This window comes from Pundamilia nyererei, unplaced genomic scaffold (genome assembly GCF_000239375.1).
Source record: "Pundamilia nyererei isolate P.nyererei 1_Seehausen unplaced genomic scaffold, PunNye1.0 scaffold00107, whole genome shotgun sequence".
NCBI lineage: Eukaryota > Metazoa > Chordata > Actinopteri > Cichliformes > Cichlidae > Pundamilia > Pundamilia nyererei.
In genome coordinates this window covers 1,878,515-1,897,524 of record NW_005187508.1, presented here as the reverse complement: position 1 = coordinate 1,897,524, position 19,010 = coordinate 1,878,515, and the positions used below count along the sequence as shown (strand labels likewise).

The following is a 19,010-nucleotide window of genomic DNA, read 5'->3' as shown; positions in this document are numbered from 1 at the left end:
TCTATATAGTGTGTAACTGTCAATATAGAGTTATTAAATTTATTGCTAATGCAATCATATGGCACATTGACTTCTGAGGAAATTTTAGATGGTACTCATCATCAGAAAGGTTGTCTACCCCCCGCTATAAGGCATAAAATACTTTCATTTTCTCAGAAATCGACAGTGTGCCTTATGTCTGAATTCTGGTTGTGCTTACTCACCTCGAACCGATTTTATGTGGTACAGGGCGCGTAGAAATCTGTCAAAAAATGTTTTAGTATGATTTTGGTAAGCTATGAAGGCGCACAGCTTGATGGATTGCCGGAGCGTTACGGCTGCCGTAGTCATGAGCTTCGCGGAGTAATCCGGGTCCAAAACTCTGTCTGCTTCAGGTCCCAAAGTCAAATGAAAAACTGTCTAAATTCTTTCATCCTTAATAAAATAATCAGCGTTGCTGCTTTACCAGGTGTAACAATTACGTTTAACATCCAGGCATCCATGAAAACAGAATTTATTAAATTTAATGGAGTTAGAAGTTAGCAGGAAGTTAGCTCGCTAGTTTCCACTTAAACATGATATAGCATGTTCTGACTGAGAGATTTCTGAAAAATTAAAATGTACAGGTCTGCTATGACTTCCAACATAAATGAAAACAGACAGAAAACTAAACAGCAGTGATTTTTGTAGGGTTACTGAAGTTGGACTAGCTGGTATATAATGATGTGCTACGTGATCGCTAGCAAAACAGCTATGTTAGCATAACATTAGCACAGTGAAGCTGAAGGATGAACGCTAACCTTTTTCCACTCGATAAAAGTTAACGTGAGGATTTCTGGTGGTTAGGGACAAATGCAATTGCATGGCGGGATGCTATAAACGGACAAAACTTCAGTCAGGAGAACAACTGAGGTAATCCATCCACAATACGAGGTTAGTCATTAATATACTGCAACAACATGGGAATAGAACAGCTGCGAGAGAATTCATCATTATTGAATCAATGGTACGGAAGTGGAGGAAGCGCAGTTTTTAGCTTTCCCCATATTCGAAAAGTGCTTCGTCTCTTTGCTATTACTGTCGCCCGGCATAATTTGCAGATGATGTTGTTTGCAGCTGCTGCAATGCTTTCGACCAAAACAGGCACAGCTTGATGACGCCGTCAACATGCGCTATCACGGTAGAGCGGTATAAGTCAAAATCTCTACCGTTGGCCAAATTTATATTGTTTCTATCGTATACCGTTTCTATCGCCCACCCCTAACGCTAGTCAAGTTTTATTAAGCTCAAGTCTGCTGACTTTGTCACAGGCTTAAGGCTGTAATGCTGGAAATCCAGGCCACATTTTGGAGTACGGTCTAGTCAAGGTCTAGTCTTGTATAGTGTAACCTGCATGTAACATCCTATGTGCATGCATAAGTGGACCATAGGTGTTTTGCTGGGTGTCTACCAAATATCAGGTAGTTTCAATGTTGTGGCTGACCTACTGCTCATACTCAGCATGCAGTGTGACCAGTTGTTTATCTGTTTTATTCTTTCCAAAGAAGCTTTTGCATTAGTTAGTAGAGTTGCACCAGCAGAAATGCCTATCTGATGCTGTATGGGCACATTCAAATGGAGGCGTGACAACATAAATTATAAATTAAAGGGTCACCATCTGGTCAAAACAGTTTTGTTCAGGAGTGCTGAGGTATTTGACTCTGATTTTAAGACATTATAATATTTGGTGCAACAAATAATTTAGAAAGGAAATGAAATGCTATATCTGTCACTATGTTCTCTGGACAAATAAAAAGTTAGCAAATGAATTGTCATCACATGGTGCAGATGGGCCACCAGAGGGAGTTGACAGGTGTTGTGCTTTGTCACAGATCATCTGTCTTCCACCAACTCAATTCTGTCTTTCAGAGAATAGACATTATAGGCATAACATTGTATATTCACAGCTCAGATAATAAAATTACCTATCTATCTAATCTGGAGAGACACTGTAATTATTTATGTTTTGCTATTTTTCTTTTATGTGATATGACCATATTATCGATTGTATACACTAGTTTGTATTGTATACAATGTGTATTGTACACTCTATACTTTAGAGTATAGGATATTCAATCCTACGGGTCCCCCATAAATGTACTGTACAAAAAAAGGTGTACACAGTCAGTTGTTGATGATTTGTTGCCTGCAATCACTAAAATTATTTAAAATTCAGATTAGAGTGAAACTCCCCAACAATCAGACAAAGCCCTATGCTCAAGCAGTAGTAAATGGACTGGTTCTTATATAGCACTTTTCTACTCTGACAAGGCACTCGGAGCGCTACAACTTGCCTTATTCACCCACTCATACAAGCACTTTTTTTTTCTTTTTCTATGCAATTGCTTTCTGTCTAAAATTCACACTCCAGTGGATGCATCGAAGAGCAACTTGGGGTTACTATCTTGCCCAAGTATATCTGGCATGCAGGCTAGTTCAGACAGAGGATCTGTTGCTGTTGGTTTTGGCAAGTAAGAAGAAAAAATAGAAGAGCATTCAAATAGATTACAAAATTCTGATTTCACTCTACATTAGTTACAGTCACAGATACATATCTTGAAACAAAGACTACACAAAATGAAACATCTGAAAACGAACCTATAACTCTTTACTAAGATATAAATAATCGTTTTTCAGTTTGTTTTTTAATAAAGCCTAAATGCCAAAAACTCTATATTAGATCACAATAAACCACAGCTAGTTTTCATCATTTGAGTCACAAGCCATCTGTAGAAAACAGTGGTTTTCATCATGGTACCTGGCTGGAGGAGGCTTTCCAATGAACAACCTCAAGGAAAAAAGAATCCCTGAAGTGAATACAACTTGTGTATGAACAAAAATGGACACAACAATATCACATGTCCAAGACTGATCTTCCCAAGTACATGAAAAGCCCATGAAAAGAAAATCCACGATCAAGTTCAAGAGAAATATTTCCATGGCATTGGTAAGGCAGCAAAGGCTGTTGCATATCAGTGAATGCAGTGTTGATTTTTATAAGTAGTAGCTTCCACCAATAACAAGCAATGGCTGTCTGACCATGGCATGTTTGCATTAGAACAGGTAGAATGCCCTTTCTCTGAAGCAAAACTAATAGAGATTACCAATAGAAATTTATTTTTTATTTACTGTAGTTGCAGCAAATTTTTTGCAATATTTAGCTGTTCAGTTAAAAAACACAGAATTCTAACTTTGCCACAGCTGATATTTTTCTTCCTCTTTGAAAGTACATCCTCCGCCAAATAATTTTTACATTTAAAACCCACACATTTTGCTTTCTCAAATGTATTGGCAGGGGCGCAACACCTTGGGTTGGTTGCGTTGATTCAAATTTTCACCTGATGTGTTTTTGTAACCTTTCCTTATAATGCTGTGTCATTTGGGCAGATTTTTGAAACAGTGTTATTATTATTGCAGTAATGCAGCTCAGCAAAATGCACTAGCAAATTTTATAAACTGCTGGATGGCTGACTTTATATGACATGGAAGTGACTTTATACTATACTTATGCATGTTCATCTTCACAGTAAATCAAATCTTTTGTTATTCATTTTTGCAAGTCTATCATAGTTGTAATATAATGTCTTGTCAATTATGTACTGCTATGAAGAATATTTCAAAAATATCAATGGGCATCTTAATAGGTCATGCCATGCTTTTTAAACCTCATGCTGCTTGTTAAATACATGTATTAACATATTTCTTAATATGTTAATTCTGTTTTATATGCATGTGCACTACAAGTGAACTTAATTATTTAAAATATTGCTCATTGTTCTTGTATTTAAAACACCAACTTGTCCTTGAAAAATCTTGGAAAATGCATGCGTCATTGGAGTCTTCCTTAAATCAACAACAAAACCACCCATGATATTTATTTTTAATTCCCACTTCATTGTACCATTTCTTTCAGGTGTCACCTGCATCTTCCAAGACAAATATTTCACAAGATTCACAACAAAAAAATCTTGATTTAGGACAGAGGCAGGTCTTTCCAGCAGAATCCCCATCCTTACCATGTGATTCAAATACAGTTTTCACTAAAAAACTAGAATTACCAATTCCAGCTAACTTTGACTTGAGTAAAGCACAATTTGACAGCACAGTGAACAATCAAATTAGTGCACCACAGGAAAAAGACAAAATGTCATCTCCCACAAGTGAAGATTATGGCTTAGTTAAACCAAGCTTCATGACTCTAGAATCAGTCTCTCAAACAGCTCAAGATAGCCCAGATGCTGCAACTGTCATGTCCTCAGAATCCACACCAACACCACCAGGGTCTGGGTCCCCTCAGCTTGACCAGCTTCTGTCAGATCTGGAGGAGATGAAACTTAAGTTTAGACCAGAGGCACTTAAACCACATTCATCTGAATCCACCAACGAGATCCCTGCAGTTGACCAAATGTATGAGTTCCAAGATATTTTCCTTCAGGATCACGGCCCTGCAGAATATAGTGATATGCTAAAAGTCAATCTATCATCTGCTGCACAGCTTGCAGTAGATAACCCAGATATTCCCATTACAGAGCATCCACATTTCCAGACATCCATTCAGCTTGAACATGAAATGGTCTCAGTCATTCCCGATGTAACAAAACTTGTCACAAGCGTACCATCAAGCTCTGGTCTTCATAAAGACAGTTCTGAGTCCTCTAATGAATCCCTTTTGAGCCCAGAATCTTCCCAAAGACTTTGTGAAGAAATGGAACAACCAAGTTTTCATGTGGATGCATTTCAGTTAAGCACACATGGTCTAAATAATACTCAGAAATTTCCTTCAGTTGCTACAAAGAGCAAGTCTGACATACCTGAGAAAGATATTTGTTGGGAAGATGCTACAACTGACATTCTTCAGAGTCAAGAAGCACATGAATTAGCTTTGCCATCTAATGACTTTAAAGGTGTGACAGAATCACAGACTAACCCAGATAGACTTCAGTTATGGGCAGCAAACTCTGTTGACAGTATACATAATGAAGATTTGTCTTCACAGTCTCTTTCTGATTTGACTCCTGAGACAGTGATATCTGCAAGAAATTTCAGCTTTGAAGAACTGGTGCCCAATTCCTCATCAAGGAACTTAAAAATATCTTCAGATGAGGACAGGACCAGTGAACACCATTCAGAAGGATCTCTGACTTCAGTAGACGATGAATGTTTTGACTCTGAGTCTTCTTCAGTCAAACCCAAAACTGATTCTTCTTCAGCCTCTGATGAAGAGTACAACTTGCCACCTGGCTATGCAGAGGCCTCCTCTATTTCATCTACCTATACTCAGATACCTTCAGGATATAGTCCTATAGTGCACAGTGGTGCAGACAGTCCAACCAATGAATATTCTGACCCAGAGCCTTACTTTGACTGCAAACAGGGTTCATCCGATTTCTCAGAGCCTGATCCCGATGAATCTGAGACAAGAGCTAGGTCAAGTGGAGGTCAAGCCCAGGATCACTCTAGAGTGCAGGAAAAGTTGAATCAAAAAGTACTGTTGTCTTCTGGAAGTGAAGATTACGAAGACGCTTCTTTTGTCCATGAGCCTCTTTATCATGTAGATGTAAAGAGAGAAGAAATGCAAGAAACATCAGATGAAGAATTCACCTTGTGTGAGACTTCACAACCACCACCTATCTGTGAAACTGCAGCATATCATGATACTGATAAATCTCTGACAAGGGTAAGATGAGAGTTGGTAAAAAAAACTGCAAGTGTTTTCCCCAGAGCTGAGCTTGGCCAAATGACTATATTTGCTTCAGAGAGGAATGACTGCTGGTAACCCTGTAGCCACGTGAATGGGAGCTAAAACTCCTTCTAACCCTTAATTTGTTTTGATTTCACATTTGACTAATCCTAACTTAGCATGTCACTTTGCTGCCTGTAACTAGTAGGATCACTCACAGTGATAACATGAGTTACTTTTTTTTTCATCAGTAGGCACATTTATTGTCATCTAGGTAAGAGCATGGTGTATTTTCTTTTTTTGTTTAATTATAGACTGCCATGTTGTACTTTCAGTGTAATGTACAAAACGACATGCAATCATCTGAAAGTGCAACATATCACTCTGCTTCTTGCTTGCTTTCCTGCAAACCTAGCATTCATGCTGTCATTCATTATTAAATGTCAATGGATTTGTGTTGCTTGGTCAGGAGATCAACGCTGAGCTTGGATCAATGTCAGAAAGTTCAGATGATGAATTTTTGACTGCCAGAATAGTACAAAGAAGAGTTGTCATTCAGGTATCTGATTTAGCATGACTTTTAAACCAGTGTGGCAACTAAATGAAAGCTAAAAACTTTCACTGTCAAGTTACAAATGTTTATTTTCTAACAACCTTAAGTCTTAACAGAAAGGATGAAAATGGGTTCAAATTAGATAACACACCCCTTGATTAACATGTATGAGCCTAACCTGAGAGTTTTGTGCTGATGTGAGCACTTTTTTTTCTTGGTTTATTTAACAAAATACATCTGAAAATGCAAGTTTGTTTCCTGTGTCCCGAAGTCTCTGTTTTCTCACTGAATTACTGCTTAAAAGTTGTGTGCATTATTATACTCGAACATACAGTTGCACTAATTTGTCAGTTAAAGAAGTGAATATTTCACTGACCCAAATGAGCCTGTCTGATTATTAGTTGTCTTGTTTTCCTCATAGGCTGATGAAATGCCAGACCTCCCTGCCCAGTCGGTGTCAGAAGAAAGGTACAAGGATGAAAATGGACACATAGTTGTCAAAAAGGTGGAGAAAAAATGCACTATATGCATTATATGCAGCTTCGAAAGTTAATCCTATATATAGTCGTTAAATGCATTATCTTGCTCAGGTTACCCGTAAAATTATACGTAAGTGTGTTTCCGCGGATGGTGCGGAGCATGAAGAGACGACCTTAGAAGGAGCTCCTCAGGGGTTTGTCCCTGCAGCGGAGGGAGATGGCTACTCTAAGGTTGTGAAGCGGACAGTCGTGAAAAGTGAGGGAGACCACACAGAGGTATGTTCGTTGCAGATGTCCTTCTTCATAGTGTTTTGTTCTGTTTTGTTTTGGGGTTGTTTTTTGTTTTGTTTTTTACCAAAAAATGGAAGGTGTAACATCTATACTGATATTAATATATAAAGTACAGCTAAATAAAGTTTCTGACCTAGGTGACTTTTACCGAACGTGAGCATTCGTCATCATCAAGGCAGGAGACGGCTGATGGCCGCAAGATCAGTCACACGGAAAGGACAACCGTGTTGGAGGGTGAAAGGACAGTGACACACCATGGTGATCAGTCTTTGACCTCTGATCTGCCTACAGCCCAGGACGACTTCAAGAAGGTTTTTAAACACTTTGTCACCGTTATTCCCCAACCACATAACCACATATTAACATAATACTTATACATCAACATTCTTCATGTCTTAGCACCTTAGGTTTAAAAATAATAATAAACAAACAGAACATTGTGAAGATGTTTCGAGTTTCAAATGTATGTTTTTTATTATTTAATCACTTTGAATTAAGAGACTGTGTTCTCTGCTTTTCATGCCACCAGGCATTCGGTTATTTTAGTGGTTTTAGCGGAACAGAGCTCCCTCTGGTGGTAGAAAGAGAGACTATCAAAGAGGATGGAACAGTGGTCAGGAGGTGTGCCTACTGTAGTGCACGTGTGTGTGTGTGTGTGTGTGTGTGTGAAGCTTACTATTATTGACTAATGTTTGCGCATGTTCATTTGTGCTGGCAAACAATTTTTTTGTATTCTTAATCAATTCAAAGTCAAACGTGTAAATAAACCAGTGAGATGTGAGTTTATAATTTTTTAACTCTTGTGAACAACTGTAAGAAAATGTTGTCCCGTGCACTACATTAAAATTATTATTCATGCACTATTTAGTTGTTTTTAGTAAATCATAGTTTTAGTGATTACTTTGTGTTGCTGCTTTTGAGTAGTATAGAAGTTGAATAGCCTTAAATATTCCAAGTAATTAACAAGCAAAAGACACAAAAATGAAAAGGAAAAAGATACATTTTGACACAAATGAGTTTTGAGTAGAATTCCGTAGGTTTCCTAATGGTGGTATTTTACAAACAAGTTTAATTCAGGAAAAACTGGCTCAAAAGAAATTCCTTGGTTTGAGGAACCTGAATTCAGGTTCCACGCAGGGGACGACATGTTTTCAGCCTTAACAGTATGAGTTTTGCAACACAATCTTAAGCTTTCTCCACTAAGAAAATAGCTATGAAGTTGCTCACAAAAAATTGATTCCTTTCATCTAGTCATAGTGATTTCAGGTCCAGATGAACAGAATCAAGTTGTGGGGATTTCCTTACCTGGACGATCGAGCATGCATCAAGACCATGAAGTTGCTGTGCATGTGTGCAGCGAGTATTAATAGAGATGAGAAAGAGAGATCAATTTCTCCCATAACTGCTTCTCAGGCTCACTGTCCACAACTGAATTTAAAGTCCTTCTCTTTACATACAAAATCCTGAGTAATCAGGCTTCATCATACCGTCATCAGACAGTTTTATATTATCCCAACAGAGCACTTCTGCTTTCAGACGGCAGGTTTATTTGTGGTTTCTAGAGTTTCTAAAAAAGCTTTCACATTTCGTCCCCCATGTGGGTGATATAGAGTCACTTGATTATTATTGGGGTTTTCTTCAGAATACTATAGGGTCTTTACTTTACAGTATCAAGTGTCCTGAGGTGATCGTTGTTGGGATTTGGCACTTTATAAGTAAACCTGAATTCAATTCAACTGTGTAAATCCAAAAATGTAATGTTGGATTTACACGGTCTAATCTGTGTGGGGTTTTTTTTTCTCCTATAACATATCTGTAACTATAGCTCTTCCTTTACTTTATTTTCCACAGGTGAATTTTTTCAAAGATATTTATCTTTCTTTATCTATTTCCCCTCCCTGCCTCTTGCTACCTGTCCAGGGCCCATCTGCGTAAAGGTTGCACTCTCACACGAACAGTGGTTGAGGGAGCTGGGCAGCGCAAACAGGTCATTCAAGAGAAAGTGGACCACCCCAGAAAAGGATCGAAAACCCGTGATCTCCAACAGCATCTCCACCAGCTCTTTCACCGCTACTACGAAGAAGAAAAGAACAATGACGATGAGGAAGGAAGAGTAAATGATTGAGTAACACTCTGCCCAACTCCCTCGTTGTGCCCATGCTAAAATCCCTGCTAGTCCTATGCATTAGTCACATGCAATCCTAGTGTGCACAAACACACCTCAAAGCTACCACAGTCTTCCCCTTTAGGACCTGGAAGATGATCTTTAGTTCTTGATTTGGAGTTTTTTCCCTGTGTGGTTTTAAAGTACTTCTGAGTTTCTTTATTTTATATTTTTATTTTTTTGCCTTTTGTGACCAAAGAAAGCCTTTTGTTGATCTCCTGATTGTTTTACTTTCTGATTCAAGTTGTCTGATAGGTTTGTCTTATCCTGTGGTAGAGCAACAGAACACTCAAAGAAAACAGAGCGACACTATCCCCATCAAATAACTCACAAACCTCCGAAGTACATTTTACTTAAAAACACTGGTACTGCTCTTGGAGTAGGTGCTTGGACTGAAAGACGATATTTCACATTGCACTGCCTCTCACAACTTTCACAGATAATCCTTTATGAAAAAAAAACAACTTCTCACTCACTGTACTAGCCTCTGCTTTTTTGATTCAGATGGTCAAGATGTCACAAACAGAAAATCAGACTGTACTGACACTGAATTTAACTGCTGCTGTTGTGTTTCGTGTTGACTATGTGTACTCTGTCTTTGGGAATTATATATTCTATTTAATCTCAACATTACTGACATCTGTAGCCTAGGAATGAATAATCACTCATGTGAACTTAACAGGCATGACTAATCAACATCTGTCAGTTTGATCCTAGCTTTGACTGCTTTGTCGTTGTGTGGATTGCCCTTCTGCTTTTCTTTACCTTGTGTGTGTGTGTGTGTGTGTTTCATTCTTTATTATTATGTTTCAACTAAACATTGTTGACCTCCTCTTTTAAAGTATGGATGTGATGAGTGCAGGTGTGACTGTACGTGCTTTAGGTTTGATTTTGTCTGTGCATTTGATGAGTTAAATACCACACTGAACGCTGGTCAAAAGTTTCTGTAGTTGATTTTAACTTGTTTGCTGATGTTTGTTTGTTTGTTTGTTTGTTTGTTTGTTTTTTCATTTTCGTGTAGAGAAGTTATTTAATTTAATAATTCAGCCCCTCAGGATTTGGCACTGGGAAATGAAATAATCCCAGTTTTCTAATATTACATTTGTGGTAAGATGATGATACACTCAGTGTTTTATTTATGTAAAGATTTGTTAGTTTATCTTTTGAATCCGATTGTTGAAGTAGATAAAGGCGGTTTTGTGTTATGTGTGTGAGTGAATGATTCGGCGTGTGTAGTTAAAGGATGTGTAGCAGTTTCTGTCAGCAAAGAAAAGAAATGTTTATTTTACACAATTAGCATTTGCACTCCTGAATGTCAGAAGAGGAAACCTCCATGCTTTCTGTGCACTGCAATACAAGGTACAGAATATATCAGCCACAGGGATAGTCTCATTGTGGAGGGATTGCTGTAACAAAGCAGGTTGAGAGCTTAAATATATGATTATCCACAGCTCGGAGCATCGCTACTGTTTGTATTTACAACATGCAATGTATTTACTCTCACTCTCACTGTTTATTTTGTGATTTAGAGAAAAAAAATGCAAATTAGTGGAGATTCACTGTGACAGATATGCTTTTAATTTGAAGACTCAGCATCCCTTCTCTGTGATGATGACCCGTTATATACATATACAATGCATATATAAATAAATATCTATAAAGGCATGTATTACTGTATCAAAAGTCAAAAGTGCAGAAAAGAAAATGGCTGCAGTGTATCTATAGCTGAGAATAAAAATCTACAAATGTGCAGTGTTGTATCTGATTACATCTTTTAACTGTAAAATGGGCCATTTTGACATGCCAAAATAGTAGCTTGGGTGTATTGTTGATGGTTGTGTCTCAGGGGAGGTCTTGCATAACCAAGTTCAGAGCTTACTGGAACTGAGAATTATTAATTCCATCTGTGCTTTTCTAGAAACTACTTTACTCTGCTTCTTTATTTGCAAGATGGCGCCTTGTCTGCATATTTGACCATGAATATCATGCTGGATTTTCTTCCTGACTTCACTCCAAAAGGATTTATGTCTCAGAACTGAACTGGGGAGCTTTTGTTTGTTGGGAAAATGTCTAATACACTACACTTTTTCTACTGTGACAAAGGAAAAATTTTCTTAAAAATTTTCTTTTTTAATTCCTGCTACATCCAGTCCCATCAGTTTTATAATAAAGATATGTTAGGCACATGTACTTAGTAGAGTTTGTACTGCCTCCTGCTGGGCATCAGGGGTAACCCAGAAGAAACAGATTTCCATTTAAACTCAAGATAAATGGGTTGCATGAATTTTACCTCACACTACACATTTTCAAAGACACAGTTCCAGTCTTTAAAAAGTATTACAAATGATCCATAAATCTGCACCCATGTTTACTAAGAGTCAAATCAGCTACTTGGGAAGAAATGGTTTATAAACAGGACAGCTTTCATCACAGTGGGTTAAGAGATTGATTTGCCTAATTGACACATGTTCAGGTCTGTGTGAAATGCACTCTTCTGGAGATGTGATCTAAAGATCCTTTCCTTGGTTTAGCACCCTGCAGTTGTCCTTGTGCAGTAGCCCGACAAAGCTAGAGAATTCAAGAACTTGTTGATGGTAAGAGGGTTGAAAGGTTAACAAATCTTCATCCAAGGAGGTCATTTAAGGTTGAACTGCTTATTTAATACACTTTACCTCCATACTACCAAGGTAAGTAGAATCCAACTTTATTGATCATAAACACATGTTTCACCTGGTAGCTTAAATATTTAAATGCTTTCTCACACATTTTCAGTCCAGTCCTCACACCTGACCATTTTCAGGGGAATATTTTTTTAATCAATCATTCATGCACAAAAAGGCATCTAACTACAAGGATCAACCAGTGTTGTATCTACACAAAACAGGCAAATTAGCAAAGAACATATTTTTAACTGCATCTTTAGACAGTTTGTTACTAGCAAAAGCACATAATTCTTTTCCATTTCTTTAGTTGAATACAAAAAATAGCCAAAGATAACACTTTGAGGAGTAAATGGTAATTTTGCAACAACAAGGTGATTCCCAAAGCGCCATCAACTCAACACTTGGCATATTTCGACATCGTGTACAATGTATCCTTAAAAAATTTGAGGAATCAGGACAAAAGAAGACGTCATAACAGTGATTGTCTACAGTCATACTATAAAACACAGCTGAGGCTCTGTCATGGTTTGGGGCTGTATTTTAGTCAGTGTTGTTGGAGATCTTGTCAAAATTGATGGAATTGTGAACAATCATATTTTGGTCCACCATGCAATACCATCTGGAAAGCATCTGATTAATAACAGCATCATTTTCAGCCGGAAAATCATCCCAAACACACTGCTAATGCAGTAAAAGCATACCTGCGTAGAAAAAAGATACGTATGCACACTATCAGTCATGGATTGGCCTCCCCAGAGCCCAGGTTGTACATGTTGTATTTCAGAGTATGTTTAAACATGAAAATATAATATAAGTCTTTAAATATCCAAATAATCAGGCACAACAATATAGCCTGGTCTGGGCTTAGCATTTCTGAAGCACAGCCATCTAATCACACAGTGACCAAACCACAGGACACAAATGCATGAAAAATCAATACCAAAATAACACAAAATAAAATTAAAACACATCAATTATCACATATTTTAGCTGATTTATTTATTTCTTAAACATGTTAAGCCATCCATTGCCATGCTGGCAACAGTTACACACCAGATAAGGAGTGGTGTATTGCATTGACATCATACGTTTTGTCGAAAGAAATGTTTATCATATTTTCCCTTTTAAAAAAGAAGAGACAAATCAGTCGAAAAGAGCAAACAGTAGGGATGACAAAGACACTGCCATTGTCCTGCAGTGGTAAGCCCACTGGCTAGCAGAAGCACTGATCGCCAAGGAAGACATCCCAACATTTATTACAGTCCATTGCACTTTCTCTCCTTCAATTTTCTGATACCATCCTCTTGCCTTGGTGCAACTTTTTCATTACAGTGCTTCCAGACCTATTAGTCCGACCACCAGTTTGTATCACTTGACCTGACAGAAGGCAAACCTTCTAGTGCTTTTGTGCCATCTTCATCATCTGCACCACCTCTATGCAATTGGCAAAATAACACACTGATATGACAAGAATAAAATGACAAAAGAAACCCTACATACAGTTATACAATACAAGTACAAACGTTATGAAAAATGAGCTTGTTTTCGTCTTATTTTTTGTACAAAATGTAAGTGGTGCTTCGGCAACCCGGAGTTTATTCTCCTTCTCTTAGATATGAGATTCCGATATTTGGATGGTAACAATAACAATGTTATTGTTTTTACAACAGTTCCATGATGCTGGAGGACATTAGAAACATTTGGACAGGACTGATGCACAACATTAACAAATACAAACAAACAAGTCAGTGACTGACAAATCAAACAGAAGATATAATAGTTTCATATGATCTTAGCACGATAACACCCCCCTCCCCCCACCATGCACTACACAATAGTCTTGGATTTTCATATATTACATATATGCTACATTCTCTTATTTCTTATTTCACTTATATAAAGGCAAACATATCTCAACGCAAGTGTAAGCTGCTCTGCTTTTCTTTACATTTAAATTAGTACTATAGATTGAAATCTGACAATTTAAACAGTATGACTTAGCTCATAGCAAACATAAATGTAGCTCATAAACTGGATTTTACGTAAACTCTTAAGTCCTCTGATAGCAAGAATAGCAATTTCAGTATTTGTTTTTGTTGTGTTTTGTGTTTTTAAACCAACAATCACAATGTATATACATCACCAGAACTAAAGCAAGCTCAATTTTTAACATTCTGATCTTCCAAATGTTTTTGAATTGCACACACATAAATACACATAAAAATACATAACTATTTTTTGGGGAGAGGTTACAGTTGTAGATCTTTAAAGATCTCTATTTTATATTTAAAATGCATACCAAAACATCTTAAAAAAACAAACAAAAAAGATTTTTTTCTCAATATGCTTGTTTCATAATGTCCAAATACGGTGTGCAGCCACCCAGTGGTGGTTTCGAATGATGTCCATTAATAAAATGCCATAACAGTAAAATGTAGTAATACTTGTTTCCTGTGGTATGTCATATCCTTATGGAGGGGTCAAAGAGCAGTCATGAACTCCACTAGATTTGCTGATGAGGGTTCTTTTTTCTTTTTCTTTTTTTTTATGTGACCACATGTTGATGTTCCATTAACTGAAAAGACAGAGAGCAACCATGTGAATCATTGCTGACAAGACAGCATAAAAAGGATCTTTTGAGAAAACATATTAAGGCATGTAATGGCATGTAATGAAAAGCACACATCAGTGAAAGTGAAAAGTACTGGCATGGTACTGGCATGCAAACAGCTCTGCGATACTATTTACTGGTAATGTCCCAGAAATGCCAACAAGACACTTGCACAGGTGTGTTCAAATATAATGCCAATATTTATACTTAACCTTTGCAAAGCAAACAGTTTATGCACGATATTATGATCATGCCATGCCAAGTGAACATTTCCCAGGCTCTCAATTCAAAACAAATCAGCAGGAGTTCTTTCACTTTTAAAGAAAGTCTGCACGGAATGCTTAAGGTGATATTTTATGTTATACAACTACAGTTTCAGCGCATTATACAGCCCCGATCAAAAGTTTAAGAACACTTGAAAATGGCAAAAAATCATATTTTGCATGGTTGGATCTTAACAAGGTTCCAAGTAGAGCTTCAACATGCAACAAGAAGAAATGGTAGTGAGACAAAACGTTTTTTTGAGCATGCAATTAATTAAAAACAACGGTTAAACTGAAACAGGCTTTATGGATTTATGGATTTATAAACTATTCTAATCTTCCCAGATAGAAAGAAAGAAAAAAATCATCAAAAATTATTCAGAAACTTTTTAGCTACCAGTGCTCGTAGCACTGGTTTACATAATCTAGCTACAATGCCGTCCAAACATATAGAGCCACCATGCATTTATAATATTTTGCTTCCATGGAGCCAGATTTTCTTTTTTTCCAAATTGGTCTTTAGCAATAATTCTCCTGGCTTTCTGAAGTTCTTTCAGTTGTTTTCTTTGCACAGTTATTCGACCTGGCCACTTTCAGAAGATGATTTGTTGTTGTTGTTGCTGTGGTTTATTTTGATTTGTGTTTACTTATTAGGCCACACAAATGAGACTATGAATTGTTCATTCATAAAAAGGTACCTTGCTGACAGAATTAACTAACCAGTGTTTGTCTATATATAACAGAGAAATGAACAAAGAACTAACTTTTGTATCTTTAGGCACTTTGTTACTGAGAGCCTTGTGGAAAAACAGTTCCTGAAGACCACTTAAAGATATTAGAAGAAAGCTAGCTAAGACAGTTCAGATTGTGTTGGAGAATAAAGGTGGTCACACCAAATATTGGCTTTGAAGCTTTGATAAAGTGATAGAGTAGGAAGCCCAGGACATAGAGGGGGGTTGTGGTTAAATTAATATTACATCATACCGTAATACAGAAATTCCCTGCTTTCTCAATAGTGAAGTGATAGCTGGTACTTATTTTTATCTTAGTAGGAGTAAGGAACCTTCGGGGAAATTCAAGAGCGACAATGCCAAGCCTGGTATAATTATTTTTGCTCTAACAATAAAAGGATGTCGCTGAATCACAAAAGAACGCACACTTCATCGAACAGCTCATCCTGGTTACCTCCCTTTTTTCACCAAGCAGAAGCAAGAATGTTTCTCTAGAGGTAAGCATTTAACATCTAGAAATATAAAGAATGCTTCCTGCTTAAAGTACTACGACAGCTTCGTTTTCATATTCTACTTAATAATTCCATTCTCGCCGTTTCTGTTGTAATACTATATATGCAATAGTGCATATGTAAAACAGTCTTCAAGGTTTTCTGACTGCCCCTTTTCTGTTTCTTTGTCTCATCCACTACATTGGACAACGGCAAGTTTTATACCAATGTACTACAGCTTGATCAAAACATGAATTGAAGTTGAATATGTTGAGCTCGAATTCCACACAATGGTAGTATGTATATGAAACCTCATACCTTAATTTTTAAAAGAGTAGAAGAATATAGGTGCAGATAAACAGAATCATTTTTCTAAGCATAATTCCACGATCGTTGTTGGTTATATTCTGTAATATCATTTCCTGCAACTTCATCTGAATAATGTTTGATAATTAAAAAATAAATTCAATGTCAAACAGATGTTTAAGTGTTTAAACAGATAATTATAATTACTGACTGAAATAAGCTATGCGACTGGTTAAGCACAGAGAGTGTGCCCTCTATTGATTAGGTGCAACAGCCAACAGTGATCATACCCCGGAGCCCACAGCTGCATTACATTAGTCAGGTGGTACATCTATTTTCCTAAAACATATTTTCAGCTTTGCAGTTCTTACTGTCTCTTACTGGGGGATGCTGGGCGAGCCAGAGCGATGAAAGTGAATGTTCTGCCACTTTCCATCACGGCGGTGCCAAACTCGGGTCTCCTCAGACTGCATGGTGCGAGGCATGCCACTGCCATCCATGTATTGGGTCAGCCGAATATAGGCAATACATGCTGCATTTTCCCCAATAAGGTGCACATGTGGGTTCAATAGGATGGTGTGAACTGGCTTATTCCCTTTGGACAATGCTGCAAATGAAACAGAGAAAGATGCCACACAATATGTGAATGTTATGGGTAGTATTTCCCCACTTTCCACACAGAGTTGGCTAAGAATTGCTCCTTTTTATATGTTAATATTATACAGCAGATACAGTTGCATCAAAAACAAAATGCTGATTCTTCTTTGGAGTATTAACTGATATGAAATCAGAGCAAGTGAAGTCTCCATATGTTGATGCTGGATACTGGACAAGCATGGGGTTGCCAAGTGATTGAGGTTTCTGGGGCATATCTGGTTTATCTGAACTATTTTTACCCAGACTGAGGACATTCTGCCATTTATAGCAGTCATTATTCATGAGTGATTTTTTTTTTTTTTTGCTCCAAGGTTAGTCAATGCCCTTGTAGTTTAGCAGCAAATATGAACTACAAACTGAACTAAATATTGATATAGGACAAACAATCCAGTCCAACTCCAGTAATGTTCCTATAATATTGTCTTTCAACAACAATCCGAATAACTCCTTGGTTGTGAACTGGACTTTGTTATTTTAGGTATCTTAATCATATTATCCCTTTTTTGTGCATTATGTCCTCCAAATAAAAGTAGCTCTGTGCACACATTTATCATTTTGACAAGCTTAAGTCAACCATTTACAAATTTATGAACTGGTGTTGACATGCACAGATGTACTTGATAGTGTGAATGTTGAAAAGAAGATTAATATGTCATACATTTGTTTTCCTCAAGGTCTTTTTTTATTTGGCTTGTTTCTGTTTTATCAGCTCCCTAAAGATGGATTTCTATTGACAGCTCAGATTAGTAGTTGCAGTTATTTAGAATAGAAATATCCTTTATTGTCCCTCATTGATGACATTTAGCTGTTCCAGCAGCAAAGTAACCACCAGATGGAGAATGCAGATTCAAAAAAATTATTTAGCAGTCTTAATGTTCGACTTTGTATTAAAACAAACTACAAAATGAAATTTTTTGTTCCTCCAGTGGAGTATATTGATTGTGTTTGGTCTCTTCAACCATATGTTTTCATCAGAATATTTAATGTAAACATGCAAGTTCTCCCCTGCTGAAAAATCAACAGTTCTCCAGACTGTGACTGAGATAAACGACTTGTGCATTAGTTCATTCATCTTGTCATACCAATGTAGGCAAACATGTTTATACTAACTCTCTGTGTTTAACCTCCTAAGACCCGAACTCTTTCGTGGTATGCATTTTTAATTTCTCTTTGCTATTTGGGCTGATTGGGACCTGATGAATGTAAAAACAAAGAATTACCAGATTTTTTTTACCTGACTTTTGTTTCTGAGAAAAATGAGATCAACATATGAGGACATTCGTTTTAAATTTTGATAGAACAGTGGCAGTAGAATGGCCTCGTACGTGGATATCAGGCCCTGGTAGAGCAAAATTTTGTATTTTGGTCTGGACAACCCAAAATGTGATGTCCACATATGTGGACACCAGGTCCTAGGAGGTTAAAGACTCCAGTACTGTTTCTTAAACATAATCCTTAATTACTCCTAGTGTCAAATGCTGATTCGAGGTCAGCCAGCTGTTTCTAACTCTTACACTAAAAGCTGGTAGATTTTAATTGCAGATATCTTTTGCATAAGCAAAAGTTCTCTTCAAATTCTCTTTTTAATTCTGCAAATTCTCTTTCTAATTCCATTTTAATTTGTCAAATGTTACCCAGGTTGTTAGTAGTTTATCAATTTTCTTTTGAAATGCAGAAATTGCAGGCGATTCTCGATATGAGTCCTCAAGATACTGCTAAAGCAGCTTTTTTTCTAAAGTTAGAATTAATCGTCTTGAACCTACCATTCTCAAAATAAAAGCGATGAAAGTCATGTCCTTCAACGAGGTTGCCCAGGGCCTCAGGCTCAAAGGAAGTCAAACCAGGATCACAAATTTTCCTGTTCCACCAGAAACATAATGTAGCATCAGCAAAGAAGACAAGCAAATAATTCTATGAAATTATATATATATTTATTTATTAGGGGTGCAACGATACTCGTATCGATATTGAACCGTTCAATACAGTGCTTTCGGTTCGTACGCATATGTATCGAACAATACAAAATAAATTTTTAATTTATTTTATCAACTTTCCTTCTGACGATGCTGTCTGTGTTGAGCGCTCAGTGGATCTGCGCTCGAC

General features: G+C 37.1%; 3 protein-coding genes across 19 annotated transcripts in view; 2 read left to right on the top strand and 1 right to left on the bottom strand.

Annotated features, from left to right (window-relative positions):
• LOC102206783 (ankyrin-2-like) overlaps positions 1–10,935 on the top strand; it is an 80,044-nt gene extending 69,109 nt beyond the window's left edge. For 7 of the 8 annotated variants that reach the window (XM_005741195.1, XM_005741194.1, XM_005741198.1 and 4 more), the window contains 5 exons: positions 6,673–6,756; positions 6,842–7,006; positions 7,159–7,332; positions 7,551–7,642; positions 8,942–10,935. In XM_005741195.1, the coding sequence (XP_005741252.1) occupies positions 6,673–6,756; positions 6,842–7,006; positions 7,159–7,332; positions 7,551–7,642; positions 8,942–9,146 (720 nt within the window). In that variant the 3' untranslated portion in view covers positions 9,147–10,935. The remainder of the gene's footprint in view (positions 1–6,672; positions 6,757–6,841; positions 7,007–7,158; positions 7,333–7,550; positions 7,643–8,941) is intronic. The other variant, XM_005741200.1, reaches the window with a different exon arrangement.
• Positions 2,367–6,193, top strand: LOC102206497 (uncharacterized). The gene is made up of 2 exons (XM_005741192.1): positions 2,367–2,965; positions 3,932–6,193. Exons 1-2 carry the CDS (start codon positions 2,915–2,917, stop codon positions 5,702–5,704), a joined length of 1,824 nt encoding a protein of 607 aa, XP_005741249.1. The 5' UTR covers positions 2,367–2,914; the 3' UTR covers positions 5,705–6,193.
• Positions 10,936–12,822: 1,887 nt separating the features above from the next.
• Positions 12,823–19,010, bottom strand: part of camk2d2 (calcium/calmodulin-dependent protein kinase (CaM kinase) II delta 2) — a 44,989-nt gene continuing 38,801 nt past the window's right edge. For 9 of the 10 annotated variants that reach the window (XM_005741181.1, XM_005741184.1, XM_005741183.1 and 6 more), the window contains 3 exons: positions 18,671–18,765; positions 16,632–16,857; positions 14,387–14,423 (listed from right to left, as the gene is read on the bottom strand). In XM_005741181.1, the coding sequence (XP_005741238.1) occupies positions 14,420–14,423; positions 16,632–16,857; positions 18,671–18,765 (325 nt within the window). In that variant the 3' untranslated portion in view covers positions 14,387–14,419. Of the gene's footprint in view, positions 14,424–16,621; positions 16,858–18,670; positions 18,766–19,010 lie in introns of all 10 variants that reach the window. The other variant, XM_005741182.1, reaches the window with a different exon arrangement.